The sequence below is a fragment of the Amblyomma americanum genome, chromosome 4 (assembly GCF_052857255.1).
Source record: "Amblyomma americanum isolate KBUSLIRL-KWMA chromosome 4, ASM5285725v1, whole genome shotgun sequence".
Classification (NCBI taxonomy): Eukaryota; Metazoa; Arthropoda; class Arachnida; order Ixodida; family Ixodidae; genus Amblyomma; species Amblyomma americanum.
Window position 1 is genome coordinate 57,205,452 of NC_135500.1, and position 16,723 is coordinate 57,222,174.

The window sequence follows — 16,723 nt, forward strand, 5'->3', positions numbered from 1 at the left end:
AGAAAGGTTAATGTATAAACATGTCGAAAATGCAATCTTTAAAAAACTGTTTCACACTTTTTTTCGCATTTTAAAACGTGCTTCTCTCGGCTTGAGCAAAATTTTTTTTATTACCTGTTGTATTTGCATTAAATTTTTCATCATATTAGAAATAATTTTTTGTGCTCACAAATTTTCACTGTCATGTCTCCAGCTAATTTTTTTCTAGTGTATATTTCATCGCTGAACCTTGTGAAAAGCCCGCAGAGTTAAAAAAATGTGGCAGAAGGCTGGTTCAGCGTTCATTGCATTCTTACTGGTGTGCTACAGGTGAAGGCATTCTTAGAATTTTTTGTTTTGCTAGCAATTTTGATTTTGAATTTTTGTGACGCAGTGTTCATTGACATCTAATTACTGATGGCGGAAGTGTTTTGTGTTCGAATCAACAGGCTCATTTTTACGGAGACTTCAATGGAGCATGAGCAGATCAAGTTTTGCAGTTCAAACCATCCAAGGATCTGAATGAATGAAGTTTGAATCAATAAGCTTTCACTGTGTACTGTGATTTCAACTCATTTGCTGGCTTTTAAAGATCTGCCATGTCTCATGGTACAAAACGCAGATTTAAACTGCATGCTCAAATTACAGTCCCCATGGCTCTTTGGCTTTTGGTCATGTCCTGTTCATTCCTGAAGTCTCCTTTCTTCAAGTCTTTAAAGCGGTGAGTGCTAAGAAAAATGCCACTTTTTCGCTCTGTGTGTAAGAAAGAAAGAAGATGAGATCTAATGTCTGCTGCTCGAATGCAGCACATTGGCCAATTCGTCGTGAGTGTGCTTGCAGTACAAATTGAGCTCTCCCGTGATTCGTAGTGCGTGAAATTTGGGCCTCAAAACTCCGTCCCCACATCCCCTTTGCAGCAAGTGATGCTCAAGAACCACCAGCTTAAAGAGGTCATCGACGCCCTCCGAAACATCATTTGGGAAATCAACACCATGCTGGCGATGCGAAAACGGTGAGCAAAGCATGCAGTTGAAATAGCCTGGAATTAATGAGCCTGTACTCAACGTATGCTTGACGTGAAGGTGTGGTTGTAGCAGTATGGCTAGTGCACACTGCAAAAACTGGGATGGAAGTTCCGTCTTCTGGTTTCTTTAATTTAATACAAACTGATAATTGCAGAAATAATGCTTAATAAATTCGTTTTTCTGATTTGAATACCGTAGCTTCCTGTGGACTAGTTTTTTGCATTCTTTTCATGATATGGTTAGATAATTGGTAAGAATAAAAAACTGTGCTCTGACTTTGGTGTTCAAGTGTGTACCTGTTTATTTTGATGGACAGTCGGTAGTTACAGATCAGTATACCAACTAGGCCAGCTGTTTATTGTTTAAAGAGGTGTTGTGTCATTCAAGAATCGTTTCGTATTAAGGGAGTAGCCAGCAGTTTGTGAGATGCCTGTGGGGTGCCAAGGTCTAGCCTGAATGATAGTCAGAAAAATCTGTAGCACCCAAGCAGCAATTGAAAATTGGACTTGCTTAAGCTTTCACAGTCATTGAATTTTAATGAACTTCTTGTTAGTTGCTTCCCCCTATTTATGATCTGGATCTAAGCTAGTTGGTTCATATTGCAATTAAAACAGCAGCCAATGGGGGACAGCATGCACCAAACAGACACGGCACTAAGCTGGTCTCCTGTCGTGTCTTTGGAATGAAGTCACTGGGCTACTCATTCGCACTTGCGCCATCATCATCACTAGCGGTGCCGTTGACATCAGCGCATCATGTCCAGTGAAATCCCCCACTCTGCATACAACTGCACCACAACATTGCATAGAACAGTTGAAAATTTTGTCTTGCTGCAGCCTACACACCTGTATCACCTGTTTCAAGATGTTGAATGTGCGGCCCAGTGCGCAGATTTTCTTTTCTTTGCTTGCCGTAAAAAATGATAGCCATCTTGAATGTGACTTGAAGCGCTGCCGTTTCGAGTGGCATCGTGCCTGCGATTGGAACAGCTGCCCTGCCACCAACTAGCGACACTCCCTTGTGCTCCAACTGCACAGTTTAAAGTAAAAGCAAAAAACCTGTCGAACAAGTGCGTAAAATAGCCGAATGCTACTGGATAGAGCCGTGGAGCAAACATGAAATTGCAGCCACGTTGTAGCATCCCTGATATTGCATTTGTCTCACCTTTATGTATTGGGCCATGCTTTGGCTTCGATTGTAAGTCTAGCCCCCCGCTACAGATTTGAAAAATTTAAGAAAAAATAGGGCGACTTATAGTTGTGCAAATATGGTACAATTATAAGGGGGGTTGAAAGATTGTTAATGATATGCTAAATTTCAGCACAACGGTTTTGCAAAATTAGGCTCAAGCAACAAATAGGAATATGCAGAAAAAGGAGGTGTCATGTTGAAACAGGTTACTTTGTTTGCAGAGCGGTTGGCTCTTAGTTTGGATCCAAGGTGCAGGATGACGTTTGCATGTGCATTGGCTGCACGGAAGGAACTGTTTTCTCTTTCTTAGCTATGCACCAGGCTGCATGTTTTTTTTTTCGCTTAGGAGGTGCCTCGTATGGTATTCAGCCTTGATTGTAGGTCTGTTCACTTTGGCTGCACTCGCTGCGCCAGTTGTGTAAAGTTCCCATGGGAGTTCGCAGTGCTGATTTAGGCAGTGAAAATGCAACTTGGCTATGGACGGCTTCCATAGCGCATGAATGATTGCAGGAATTGCAGCAAGTCATTGCCCTTACCAGTCCTAGAAAATTGTCGTTTTCAAGGATGAAGGTGTTGCATGCATTACACATGCATGATTTTCAAAAAATTGCTTTTTAGGAAAGGAAAAATAACTGTCTCACTTCACAGATGGACACCTCAGCTGTGCCATGAGAGAAGGGAGGAAAGTGGGAGTGAAAGGAGAGAGAGAGGAACAGGTGCCATATTGTACACCAAACTGCTGCCCGCAGGGCTTGACACAATTTCTCAGGTTTGCAGAGCTGATACCACGAACAACTGCCCACGTCCTCCTCCTATAGCAAAAGCATAGTCATTGTTTTATGAACCCAGTGGCCATATCTTCTCTGGCCTATGCATGGGTGCCGCCATTTTGCCACCCTTCAGCTGCATGTCCCTTTCACCAGTGCAAAAGGTGTCAGAACCCGTATTAAACCAAGTGAGCACTTTTGCAATGCGAACATGGGAGTGCAGTGGGCTCATGTTACTAGAAAAACTGATACGAAACTGCAGCACTCCATGAACTAGTGCAGCGTGCAGACAAATGGAACAGACCCTTATTGTGGAAAAGCATGGCATCTTCCTGCGCGTGTTACTGACTTTTTGTGATTTGTTTTTCCTTTTGCTTCACTTTCAGGCACCTGCAGTTTACTCATCGGATCTCATCTCAAGCAAAGTAATAAGGGGCAAATAAACTGGAATTTGTAGGAGGCTTTATATAGAACGAATTGCAATTTCTCGACAAGGCTCACAGAGGTTGGTCAGAGATAATCCTGATCGACATAGAGATTTAGTCGTGGTATTCTGCAGCGCAGGAGGGTCATGGACAGCTCGCATTTCCTTGAACTGCACATCCGCACATTCCAAGGAAATGCCAGGTGTTGAAAATCTGCTACAGCAAGGAGAGGCTCATGGCTGAAGTAGTGGAGGTGCTGGAACCGTTGGAAGCATGCTGCAGTCAAGAAGACAGTATTAGGGATGAACGGGACAATAGGTCTCCCAAGGGCAGACTTAGCTAAAAAAATAGGCCTCTCGTTAGAAGCAATGCCACAGTGCCCAGGGACCCAGTGAAAACGTACTTCTGTAATATGTGGTGGAATAAAAAATCGAAGGGAACGACTCATAGGAGTATCCCTCGATTTTTCGAGCGCTGTCTGAAAGTATAATAACCTGACAGATGCTGCAGGGAATCCTTATCAAGGCCAACTCAATGGCCAGAAACTTGGCGACAAAAATAGGGGTATATAACTCCAATCAGCCATTGAGCAAATCCCAATGGCTGGCTTTTCATTTTGCTGGGAGGCGTCTATAAAAACGGCAGTATGGTTAGGAAAATGATCCAGATACTCCTCAATAAGCCAATTTAATACACTGAGAGGCAGATTTTTAGCATTCCCTGGGAGGGTGTCATCAAAGGACTACAGTATCGGCGTGGCAGTGATTAAGTGGTCCTACCAAATTTATTGATACAGAAATTTTTGACAGCAGGGAATTACTGAACACAACCTGAGGAAGCTTATACCTAGGCCAAAAAGCACCAATGAATAGAGATGGATTTGTTGTAAATATGGAGTTAGCCATTCCAGGAACAGGCTCCAAAGTCATTAAAAACGTCCGCACAGTAAGGAGCTGAAACCGCAAATTTAGATCAGTGCTCTACAGCTGTGCTCTACTTGGAGGTATCCGCGCCTCCAAGTAGAGCACAGCATTCGCCACTGATTTAGGCAGACCTAAGCAAAGGCGCAGAGCGCGTCGCTCCATAACAGGGGTTCAAGCTTGTGCCCTGGGCAACCAGAAAAGAGAACAGAGCCGAATTCAAGTATTGGCCGCACATAGGCCTAATAAAAAAGAGCAAAGTGTCTTGACGCATACCAAATTTTTTGTTGCTGATCCTAACCAACCGGCCAAGGGCACGCTCACCTTTAAGCACAATGCTTTCAATATGGAGCCGCCAGTCTAACTGCGGGTCATAAATTATACCCAAGTATTTAATCGAATCAACTTGCGGGATTAGGATAAAATGATACGGCAAAGAAATGCAAAGAGGGGATGACGGTGGGAAAACAAGGACAGCACACTTGCTGACATTTAAAGTTAACAATAGGCTGTCGAGCCAAACTTCCAGAGCATTTAAATATTTTTGCAACAATTGATACAGGATATGAATATTTTTGGCAGAAGCGAAAAAAGCAATATCGTCCGCATGCACATAAACTTTGATGGCCGGGTGGATAGGGATATCACGCATTCGTATATTAGACAACAACGGCGAAAGAACAGAGCCTTGTGGGACACCTCTAGACTGGGCGTATGTGTTAGAATTTAACGTACCCTTAGTGCACTGATCTGTTCCTTAAGAACTCCCTTATCCACGTGAAGAGGTAATAAGGAGGTTGTACACCAGCTAGCTTTTGAATGCTGTGTTCAACGCTGTCATGCACCCTAGCAATATCCAAAGTAAATTGAGCAGATACCTCTTTTTGCTTCATGGTAACCCTAATACGGCTTGAGACAGAACATGATTCATGAGGCGGCTGAAGACTACCCGTTTTACAAGCTTAATCAAATTTCATGTGAGAGCAATCGGCTGACTATTGTTGAGATCAAAACCCTTTTCCTGGTCTTTTAGCAATAATATTATTTTCGCTTTGTTTCAATTTTGTGGAATCCAGGCTTTTTCCAAAGACGAATTGGCAATCTGCAAGAGGTGCGAGGCAAATTCTGGCATTAGTATTCCCAGCATGCCAACTATTACTCCGTCAACCCCATGGGTAGCAGACAGCAGACAATTTACTACAGGTGCTAAATGAGATATAGAGACCTCAGTGATGTCTGCACACAAATGAAATGGGATCGAAGGAAAGGCGGTGCGAGCATGAAAACGCGCTGCAAGGCCTTGAGCTATGGACTCCAGTTGGTCTTTTTCTTCCCGAGGTGGCAACACTATGGACTGAACGATGTGAGAAGAGGACAACATGTTAGTACGTTTCATGTATCTAGGGACTTCCGGTTGACTGGGTTAGCCTAATAGATGCTCAGATTTGCATTGTATTCATCCTTAGCCTTAGATATCGTTCTTTTAAAAGATGCTGCAAGGAATTTGTAATTTGTCCAGTTCTTAGGGCATTTGTTTTGCGCTAGGCTCTTCCATGCGGCTTTCCTCTGACGATAGGCTTTTTCGCAGTCTTCATTCCACCAGCTCAAAGGAGTGTTATTTTTAACGGCTGACTGAACTGTAAAGACTGATCACCGAGTGGCGTCTAACACGGAAGTTAATACTGGAGGACCCCAGTGAGATTTATCCGAGGGAACAACAGACGAAAAGGCCTCACCTAGAAATCTCTTGAACAGTGAAATAGTTACAAATTTTTGTGCGTAACCATGCAATCGCCCTATGCGGGCAGCATGCAATGGTGAAAGTGATTGGGTAGTGGTCACGACGTACCGTGGTCAATTGTAGACCACAAAGATACCCCAGTACCATTGACAGCTGAGAATGAGAATTTGCCCTCATGTAAGTTATGGCACGACTGTTGTAACAGTGCACACATCATTTGCTGACATCCAAGACCAGAGTAAATGCCCGCTGCAGTCTGTCCTGAAACCTCATATAACATGATGCGAGTTGAAGTCCCAGCCAGAACTACATATTTGTTGTTGCGCAGTAAACCATCTAGCTCATCTGTCCTATGGACACCGGCGGGGAAGTAGATATTCGCTACTGTAATAGGGGCACACTGCGGCACAAGGATGTCAACTGCAGGAATCTCGCAATCAGATTGTATTAATTTATGAGACACTTTAGCACATTGGAACAGTTTTGTGAGAAATCAATGTTAACAGGCCCTCTACCCCTGCCGCTTGGGTGATCAGCTCTAAAAACAGAGTAGCTTTTAAATGTAAAAGGATGATTTGAAGAGAGCCACGATTCTTGTAGTAAAATAATGTCTGGAGAAAATTTAGGACTAAGCGGTTGTAAAGCATGGAAAAAAGATGCGATAGAGCGGCCATTCCACTGGAGAACAGAAATACCCGCTGTGGTTACTGCTTTAAAAATGAGGCAGCAACAGCCTCTTTCAACACGTCTGATTTCTTTGCAGTTCGTGGTGAACCTTTCTTGGTCATGACATGCGGATGGTCAGACTTAGAAGGAAAAGAGGAAGCATGACGCTTCTGAGATGGAGATGTCATTTCAACATCTTACTCACAAGCGTTGGAGAAGGGGACTGGTCAGAGACATTTACACCCACATGCGTGGAGGCAGAATAGGTGGTTGGTTGAATATTGTCAACAGTTCCATAGGAGGGAGAACAGGTAGACGAAGTTAGGTTACCTAAAGCTGATGAAGCAGCCTGTGCGGAAATTACCTGAGATAATGCATCACTGAACGTACTGATCATGCTGTCAAGTACACCAGCAACAGCCTTCTCCACCGCAGCGAGGACCGACTTTGTTAAGCTTGCCTCCGCATCAGTAGCGGTCGTGCGGACAACATTTGCGTACGAGCTCTGTCGTCTGTCAAGGAGGGCTTAAGCATCCGGGCGTGAGCACCGTTCGCACTGAATGATGTCCAAGACGGGCTGTTCATCGGCACGCTTCAACCAGGTCGGATCGTCAGCTGTGTGATCAGAGTGCAAAGGCGACAGCTAAACGACTCAGAAGTGCAGACGTTTGAAGCATAATCACCGCCGCAAATGCGGCAGCGCGTTGCCGACTTGCAAGATTTGCCACTGTGACCAAAACGCCAGCAGTTCTTACACTGTGATGGTCGGGGCTGCAGTGGGTCAACACAGTATACAATGGGCCAGGCATTGATTTCACATGGGCAAGAGGAGACTGCAAAAGTTGCTATAACAGATTCATTTGGAATACGAGAGCCTCCAGCCTCTCTGTTGCAGCGGTAAACTGAGAGGATGCCGACTCTGCCATCATGGAAATCTGCAAGAATTTCTTCTGGCGTAGCGGAGGGATCCACACCGCGGATTATTCCTTTTACGCAGGCACGTAACACATAGAGCATTAGTGCCTGCGTTCTCGCGTGTCTTCTTCCTCCGTGATGGCTCTGCTGCATATTTAGGGCGCATGCAAGAGAAGCAGCCAGGGACGAGACGTTTCTGCCGTGAGACTGTTGATTCGCCGCCTGTCGAGTCAACTGCAGAGGGCCAGCGCACGAGGGTGAAAAAGGAGGAGGAGAAGAAGAAAGCTTGAGGCGGTCTCGATTGTCTCGCGTAAACACCTCTGGCGTGGGAAGTTACACCCATACACTGTTCTTGTGGCGGCGCCGTAGCACCACTACACATATGTTGCGTGGAATTGTTGCCGTCTGTATCTACAAATGAAGCGTGGGCGCGAGGGTCATTGTGTCAGTGGATAAGGGGGTAGGGTGCCGGATACCAGAGGTGGTCGAGGAGGGCTCTGCCTGCACTTTGGGGCCGGACTAGCTGGCCGGCACACTGCAGTGCTTCGGTCAGTTCGAGTGAGTTGTGGGTTCCAAGCTAGAGCAGACGTACGCTGCATGGAGGCGTGTAGGGGAAGTCCCGTTGCCGTTCTGATTGCCGACTGGAGGAGTGCATTTCAGCGTTGCAGTTCTGCCCGGGTGATTAAGTGGTAGGGCGTGGGGTACATGAGGCATCCGACGACGAGTGCTTGCACGATGCGATGCGCAGTGTCCGTCTCTTTGAGCCCGTCACGACGATTGGATACGCTTCGTATCGTGTGCAATCTGCGGGATCTATGGAGGAGGTGTATCATGTGAGTGGCTCTGCCATTGTCCTAGAGGTGAAGGCCCAGAACAAGGAGGCGTTCCTCTTGCGCTAATGGTATATGCTCCAGATGGAGCGAAACAGCGCCTGTCCGATCATCGGCACTGGTTCAAGACGGCCAGGAACTCCGACTTCCCTGCCGCGCATGCCAGGCCTCCGGCAGTCGCGTATCTCTGAACCGTATTGAAGGGTTCCTGAAGCACCTCTTGCACGCTACCATCGGATCACTCCGCGACCCATATCGTGCCGCCGACCGCCTACGATGCATGTTTAACTTAGGGGATGCCATCGAGGGGCGGCTGTAGCCCTGCCATGGCGACATTGATGTGTGTCCGAGAGAGTACTCAACGTAATCGCGTTCGACCGGACATCCCCTAGGCCGATTGTGGTGGTGCAGTCCGCGAGGGTCGCACGGACGTAGTTCTACGTTCGTGCACCGCAGCGGGACGAGGCGAGGTTGTCAAGGAGCAAGTCGTGGGATACGTTATCGAATGCCCCTTTCAAATCGAATCGAGGGCCGGCACAACGCTGGGGCTCTCCGTGATTTCCTCTTTAAGCTGCAGCAGCACATCCTGAGTGGAAAAGCCTGGTCGGAAGCCATACAATGTGTCCGGGAAGTAGGCTGCCTCGAGGCGCGGATGTAGGCGGGCGAGTACCACGTATTCGAGCAGTTTGCCTATGCACGAGGTGAGCGTGGTCGGCCGATCGGAGGACCGATCGTCCATCGGGCTCACTGCCCTTGAGTTATTAATACTTGTATTATACTGCATACATTTGCCTTTATGGAAATACATACATGCAAGCGAACCCCTTCGTCCTCTTGAAAAAGACAAACCGACGCAAATTTCTTTTAAATCGGCGATGTTACGGAATGAGAGCAGTGAAGGCGAAATATAGCTAGCTTGATTTGTTCTGTGCTACAATATTGTCCAAGCGATAGGACTAATGTGGACAAAAAATTTCGTCCTAGTTTAGTCCATCAACATTCAATCTGAGGACATCCTTATGAGGACGTTAGCCATGATAAAATAAAAGGTACTCGGGGCGTCTTATTCTGAACGATGATGTCTTCGGAAGGTTTGGTGTCTTTGTGTACACGTTAACCGCACTCCGTAACTAGAGATTAGGTGGCCTCACTGATAATAGCCCAGGCAGCACCGAACATTGTAATAGTGTTATAAAAATGTTATGTAAATTGCAGTAATGTTTATCATGTTCCATTGTAATGTTACATTAACGTTAATAATTAACATATAATATTGTGTGTTTTATAGAAAACGTTATTTTAATGGTCTAGAAAGACATATATTGTTTTAATATAGTCTTCGAAGCGTTATAATGTGTCATAACTACAGAACAACAGTACAAATATATTTGGAGCACTGATTTCCAGAACCTTTCCCAGTGTGTTTACAGTAAAGATGTTTTTCAACTAGCTGTACTTTGCAACCATATCTCTTAGATTATACTCACCACAGATTGCGTGCTCAGCCCCATTATTTTGTCAGAAAACTTTGGTTATTACCCATTCGCCCCTATCACTCATGGGACATCCCTCAGTGATGGGTATATAAGCTTGGCTCCATAATATCCGTTCGGAGGTGAGTGAATGCGAGTTGTATGTTGTGCTGTATAGTGAAACTGAAGTGCCGCCCTCATAGCTGGTTCTTGCAAAGCGTTGTAAGTTGTGTGCCAGCACAACCGGCGGGCCTGCATGCTTGTGCAGGGCTGCTTCACCATTTTCGAGAATGCTACATTTATTTTACATCTATGTGGTTACATCTCTTCTTAATGTTTGGTTAAAGTTATTCTAACATTTATATTTCGCATTACAATAACGTTAGAAAAAAGGGCATTAAGCACACTGAAATAACATTTGACCATAACAAAAATGTAACATTATCGTAATTTTTTGTTGCTACCTGGGAGATGACGCTACATAGATTATAATCCCTCCGCAAATACGTCCACTGCAGGACCAAGACCTCGCCCGAATCTATTCAATTAACGTGCCCTGTTCTGTGCCATCTGCGGCCATCTTACCGCATTCGCTAGAGTATAGGAAGTCGCAATTATAACATGTGGTGGTACTTATAGAGGACTGATAGAGAGGTGAAATCAAGACCCTCTATGTGCTCTCCCACCAAGCGGATAAGAGTCAGCTCTCCGACCTGAGACGCTAAAGCCAGCCCAACCCAGGCGCTAGTGGTTAGGGGGAAGGTTGAGGAACCGCTGGCAGTTGCCAAATATGATAACGTCGCCAAGCAGAAGAGCAGCGTTTATTGTCAGCTTGAGAATATTGTTACGAAATGACTCTTTACAGACAGGTATTCTGCGAGAGCAAGGGCTGATGGCCGGAGACACCAGATCAGCTCGCACCACAGCGTCATCGTCGTCCCACCTCCCTACGCCCTACCTTTCAGCAGTAACACATTACCGGTGCGTACTACACTGGCAATGTAGAGTTCGAATAAAAAGGATTGAGACGTACGACCTGGACGATCTCAGGGCGTAGTGTGGCCGGCGGGGACTGCCGATGCAACGGTGCGACCTCATACCTCACGGCAGTCAAAGAACGTTAAACGCGCTAAGAGCCCGTATAGCGGGGCAGAACTTTTTTGCAGAGACCCAGCTAGAGCAAGACAAGGGAGCCCGGACGGTAGGTGAAATCGCAATGGCGACAGTCATGGCGGCGTTTCTGAGAATCTTGGGAAGCAGACAACCTGTGGCGATCTACACCCAGCAAACAACGTACCTCCCCAGGAGCGCCCAGAAAGGATGGAATGTCCCTGTCCCAGTACAACATTTATCAAACATTTCCAGGCCGTAGAGGCAGGACATAGAAACACAAGCAAAAGGGAAGTGCGCCCACTAATGTCCTAGGAACTTTTTTTCGAGGGTGTTAAGCAGAAACAAAAACAAATCATAGCATTTTGGTCCCAGAAAGGTAACTGGGAGAACGTTTTTGGGACTAATGCTTTTCAACAAAAAATACAAATTGACTCCTCGCTCCCTTTTCTCTCTCCCTCACACCAATAGCTACGGGGAGGGAAGGTTTTGCGCTTGCACTCGCCGTTTTGAGAGATCAGACAGTTTTGTTCGAACAGCCGAAGGAAGCGCAGTTCACCCCGCATATCTCTCGTGGGCCGTCGGCTCCATGCTACAGGCAGGCAGGCGACGGCGGTCTGCCTTTTCATCGCATCGCCGGGAGCGGCGGTCAACAACGTGCCCGTCTTCAATAGTGTTTCCAACTTCAGCACGGTGCGGCGGCCCCTGCAGGCATCTCCAACTACCAGCAGTCCTCGTTGCGCCGCTGTCACGCAGAAGCGCAGTAATGGGCCTCCCGTAGCTTGCCCGGCTTCCTCGCTAGACGGAAGCCATCTTGCGCACACGTATTCGCGCAGCCACTATCCGCTCGCTCGCAAGCCCCAGCGCGCAGCAGCTCTTGCTCTCATCACTGGGCTGTCGTGAACTTCGTAGCTGCGGATTCATGGCAGCTTTCCCGCGCACCTCGGCGTGCCCACATAATTCCTTTTGGAACTGGTGCAGCGGCGCGCCGCATCGCAAGTCTTTTGCACAGCTTCACGGCGGCCCTACACCATAATGGCGCTCTTACGGGCGTCGTTCGCAGCAGCGGATTTCAAGGCAATGGGCGGCTCCTAGCGCGCACTCTGCATCCCTCAGCGCCTCCGACGACTGTGGCGTGTTGTTGGTGGCAGCGTGGCCGTCCACTGCGGTCATAGGCGGGAGAGATCTTCGAAAGCCCACCACACTCTTGCTGCGAGTGCCCATGGATTAACCTCTCTACCTACACTGCCGTCCTTTCGCAGCGGTATAGTTTGTGTTGTGTTCGCGTCGCTGACTCCCAACCCGCCCCCACCGGATTACTTGTGCCTTGATCACCTTGATCTCGCCTCCCACGCCGTATTGTGCCGCACGCGTGGTCTGCTATACCATGGGTGCGGCGCGCCAGGGCTCCTACCTCAAGACGTCCCCCCTTTCCATCCGGCTCCAAGCAGTCTTATCTCCACACTTCGTCACAAGAAAATAAAACGGGGGTGTAACGAGGATGTAACGCGTATGTTTGAGCGTTCGCTGTGCCGTGAAAAGGCGCAGGACAGAAGGCTGCGTTGAACTCATTAGTCTCCTCGATTTGGCTACACTTTCTACACTAGTGTAGGGAGTGCTACACTCGCGTACTCGATTGGATGGATGGATGGATGGATGGATACGGCTGAACCCTTTACATCGGGCGGTGGCTCAAGCCACCTAGCCATGTCTTGTGAAATTTTACTCCTGTCTTGCTTTTAGCCACCAATCAGATAACCTTCGCTTGGTTTCTTCTAACCTCTTAAAACCCACTTTTCCTTCACTATCCCTAAACCCCAATGCCTTGGGTAAGTCAGCCCCGCTGCCTTAATTCCACTGTAGGGTGAAGCCCTTTACAGAAAAGTATCAAGTGTTCAGCCGTTTCCTCCTCCTCTCCGCACGCAATGCACAAAGTGTCTATCTCCTGGTACCTGACTCTATACGTCTTAGGCCGCAAAACGCCAGTCCTGGCCTCAAACAACAAAGAACTTCCCCTACAATTATCATAGATATTTTCTTTGACAATTTCCTGTTTAAAGGTCCGGTATGTTTCCAGTGCCGATTTCGTCAGCATCCCTGTTTTCCACAAAGCTCTCTCTGTTCCTTTAACCTTTTTCTTAACCGATAATTGCTGATTTGCCACCTTACTGCAGTCCAGATATTTGCTTGTCAATTTTCTAGTTCGCTTTCTCTATTTCGTTTCAACATTCTTTATATACAGGTATCTGAAAACTTTCCTAGCCCACCGCTTTTCCTCCATCCTTCTCAATCGTTCCTCAAATGCTATCTTACTGCTAGCCTCTCTGCTCTCGAAAGACGCCCATCCCATATCACCCTGTACCCCCTGATTTGGTGTATTGCCATGTGCTCCCAAAGCTAACCTCCCTACTCCCCGTTGCCTAATTTCCAGCCTTGCTTGAACATCTGGCCTCATACACAGGACCGCATTCCCGAAGGTCAGGCTAGGGACCATCGCCCCTTTCCAGATCCCTCTTACCACCTCATACCTATTGTAATTCCACAGTGCTCTATTTTTCATGACAGCTGCATTCCTACTAGCTTTATTCATTACATATTTTTCATGCTCTGTCAGATACTCAACACTGTTATTTATCCACACCCCAAGATACTTGTACTCATTCACTACTTTTAGCACGAACTCCTGTATTCTATGCTCGCCGCCCTCTTCATTAAATATCATGACTGCAGATTTTTCCTTACTATACTTGAAGCCTAATCTATCTCCCTCTGTACTGCATATGTCTAACAACTTCTGCAGGTCTTCCTTGTTGTCAGCCATTATCACTATATCGTCCGCATATATTAGTCCCGGTAATGTCTGTTTAATCAATTCCCCTTGCTTGAAAAACGATAGGTTGAAGCCTAGACCGCTCCCCTCTAGCTTGGCCTCCAACCCTTGCAGGTACAACATGAACAACAAAGGAGACAGAGGACATCCTTGTCTAAGCCCCCGCTGTATCTCTACAGGCCCTGATACATTTTTTTCCCATTTTATGAGCGCTCTGTTACCTCCATATATAGCGCCACCTGCACTTCGGCACTCGATTTGGCCAAGCGCTACACGAGTTCTTCTACACTTCTACACTACGAGTTCGGCGAGTGCACTTCGTGTAAAGCCATGGCCGTAGCAGACGTTTCCGCAGCCGTGCTCGTCTTGATCGACGGCGTCGAGACACGTTCATACGCCGTGCTTGACGAGCACGGCATGAACATGGAAAACGATGATGGATTCCTTTATGAGACGGAAGGTGAGTACTGTTATTGGTTAAGCACGTGGGCTATGTCGCCGTTTGTGACGTGCTGCAAGTTATTTTACTTTCCTAGGCGGCCTTCGCATCAGTGTTCTACGTGTGGAAGAAGCTATTCGCAACACACCTCCACCGACGGTACCGGCTGTCGTTGAGGATGGCAGTCGGCTCGCGCCGTCGCCTCTTCGGCAGACCACGCCGCCGCCAGTCTGGCAGCCCACGCCGTCGCCAGTGCCGTCATGTTATTCGCCGCCACCGTCCGGCCACGGCGAACGCGATGCGTGGAACGACAGAAAATCAAAATTCCTGATTACAAAATATAAGGAAGCCAAGGATAACATTGGCAGAAAGGGTGGCTTTAGGTAAGTCGCAGCGTGTGAAATGCCGTAATGACACGTGCTTATGCGCCAGATTGCGCATATGTCTGATTTCTGCAACGCATCATTGGCGCACTTTGTGTCGTTAACCTTTCCGATTTTGTTGCTTAAGTTTAGAGCGCACAGTGTTTTCTCAGCCGTAAGCTATGGCTCGGCGTACTGGCAATGGATATGTTTACTATCTACTTCTAGAAGCACATCATTCATTGTTTTTCATTGTTCATTGTTATTAAAAGTTACACAAAGCACACAGGTCCATGGTATAAGCTTGGAACGTGCTGTAACTGATGCTACATCCTTTAAGCTTGGAACATGCTGTATCTGATGCTATCCTTATGCAAAAACTTAACAGTAAGGTACTAACGCTTGGAAAATCTTTTCTCAGGACAAAAAAGGCCACGTGGGAAAAGTTTACAGACCAAATGAACCGTGAATTTGGCTGCCACCTGACACCACTGCAGGTGGAAAATAAATGGAAAACAATGGAGAGGGCGTTCAAGAAATCGAAAGTTAAAAATGGCTCGTCCGGCTTGTACGAACGGTATGGACAGCAGACATTTCATATGTTTGTTCAAGTAGCTATCCTCAGAAGATGATCTTTGACGTATTTTTTTTTTTACAGGGAACTCTCCGAGGTGCTAGAAAGAGAGCACCACATTACCCCTGTGGCATTGCTTGCACCAGGAAGAATAGTTGCGTAAGTTTACAATTAAACACTTCATTTTTTCTCGGATGAAATATTTTAATATTGTGCCATCTTATTATGTTCACATAATGTTAACTGGCATGTTTTAGTTGTGGCTCTAATTTGCTTTCGTCGTGGAGGCCTGTACATAGAAATCACCTTGACTAATTAATGAATGCTTAATATTTTACAATTCACATAAATAAGACCTTCTTGGATCTGCAATTAAGTTTTTACTTCTTTTTGTAGTGACCTCTCTGGCTCTTAAATACGCTATATGTGCTGCTCTGCTTGCAGGAATGGCGAGAAACCAAGCTACCTAACAGCAAATTTCTCTGCCACTCCTTTTGCATAGTTATAGCATGGAACAAACAATTTTGTTATGTTGAAATTAATGAAACTTTATTAATGAAAGTAATAGGGAAGAAGAGAACATGTTGCCCAACAATGGACCTGCTGATGAAGAGGACGAGCCCCCTACGCCCTCCCGCAGCACCGAAGCAACACCAGCAAGGCGACGTAGCCGGCAGGATAAAACCGCAATTGGCGGCCTCATGAAGGTGCTGCAAGAAGCGATGGCCGAGAAGAAGCAGCATGAGAAGAAAATGCATCTCCTAGAGCGCCTAGTGAAAGCCGCTGAGGCGAAAAATAAATGAACATCGAGTTCAAGTTCGCATTGCTCCTATGTGCATTCTTTTTCGGTCAGCACTGGTGCTGGGCTATTAGCTTCCTTCGGCTTTCACAATGTCCTGCATTTGCGTCACACTCGCTGGGCTCTTCATTATTGCCAACATCATCATGAGCAGGCAGGTCTCCAAGGTCTGCAATGAAGTCCCTCTCAGAATTACACATGTTATGAAGTACACACGCTCCCATGACTATACGACAACACTGCATGATTGTCTTTGCGTCGACAAGGTATAATCGTCTGAAACGTTGCTTCAGAAGCCCGAAGGTGTTCTCAATGGCAACTCTCTGTTGGCTGTGAAACTTGTTGAATCTTTTCTTCCATGCTGGAAAGCTTGAGCCATTGTCCTTGTATGGCGTTAAAAGCCAAGGCAGAAGGGGATATGCGGAATCTCCGAGTATATAAGAGTCGCCGCATTTGGCCGCAGCTTCCCCAAAGAATGTGCTTTCCCGCAAAATTCGAGCATCGTGTGCTGAACCGGGGAATCCAATAAATACATCCAGAAACTTGTTTTGGTCGTTGCATACACCTTGAAGTACTATCGAAAGAAATTTCTTCCCATTGATGTAAGATGCAGTTGATTCCTCAGGCTTCAGAATTTCGACATGACAGCCATCGATACATCCGACGGTATTGCGGGGA

The 16,723-nt window shown here is 46.7% G+C and overlaps 2 protein-coding genes across 3 annotated transcripts in view; both read left to right on the top strand.

Annotated features, from left to right (window-relative positions):
- Positions 1-3,439, top strand: part of LOC144127962 (mediator of RNA polymerase II transcription subunit 30-like) — a 57,394-nt gene extending 53,955 nt beyond the window's left edge. For both annotated transcript variants that reach the window (XM_077660982.1, XM_077660983.1), the window contains exons 5-6: positions 897-991; positions 3,349-3,439. In XM_077660982.1, coding sequence (XP_077517108.1) covers positions 897-991; positions 3,349-3,391 — 138 coding nt within the window. In that variant the 3' untranslated portion in view covers positions 3,392-3,439. The remainder of the gene's footprint in view (positions 1-896; positions 992-3,348) is intronic.
- A 10,730-nt stretch (positions 3,440-14,169) lies between these two features.
- On the top strand, positions 14,170-16,062 carry LOC144130126 (uncharacterized). The gene is made up of 5 exons (XM_077664138.1): positions 14,170-14,331; positions 14,408-14,693; positions 15,094-15,249; positions 15,331-15,405; positions 15,809-16,062. Exons 1-5 carry the CDS (start codon positions 14,202-14,204, stop codon positions 16,047-16,049), a joined length of 888 nt encoding a protein of 295 aa, XP_077520264.1. The 5' UTR covers positions 14,170-14,201; the 3' UTR covers positions 16,050-16,062.
- The last annotated feature ends 661 nt before the right edge of the window (positions 16,063-16,723 follow it).

What these genes read in the sequence shown, in the direction of transcription:
- LOC144130126 (XM_077664138.1), top strand. Translation starts at nt 14,202, where the DNA reads ATGGCCGTAGCAGACGTTTCCGCAGCCGTGCTCGTCTTGATCGACGGC. An exon ending in GGCAGAAAGGGTGGCTTTAG is followed by an intron (nt 14,694 to 15,093) that starts GTAAGTCGCAGC and finishes ATCTTTTCTCAG; the next exon opens with GACAAAAAAGGCCACGTGGG. An exon ending in GCACCAGGAAGAATAGTTGC is followed by an intron (nt 15,406 to 15,808) that starts GTAAGTTTACAA and finishes TATTAATGAAAG; the next exon opens with TAATAGGGAAGAAGAGAACA.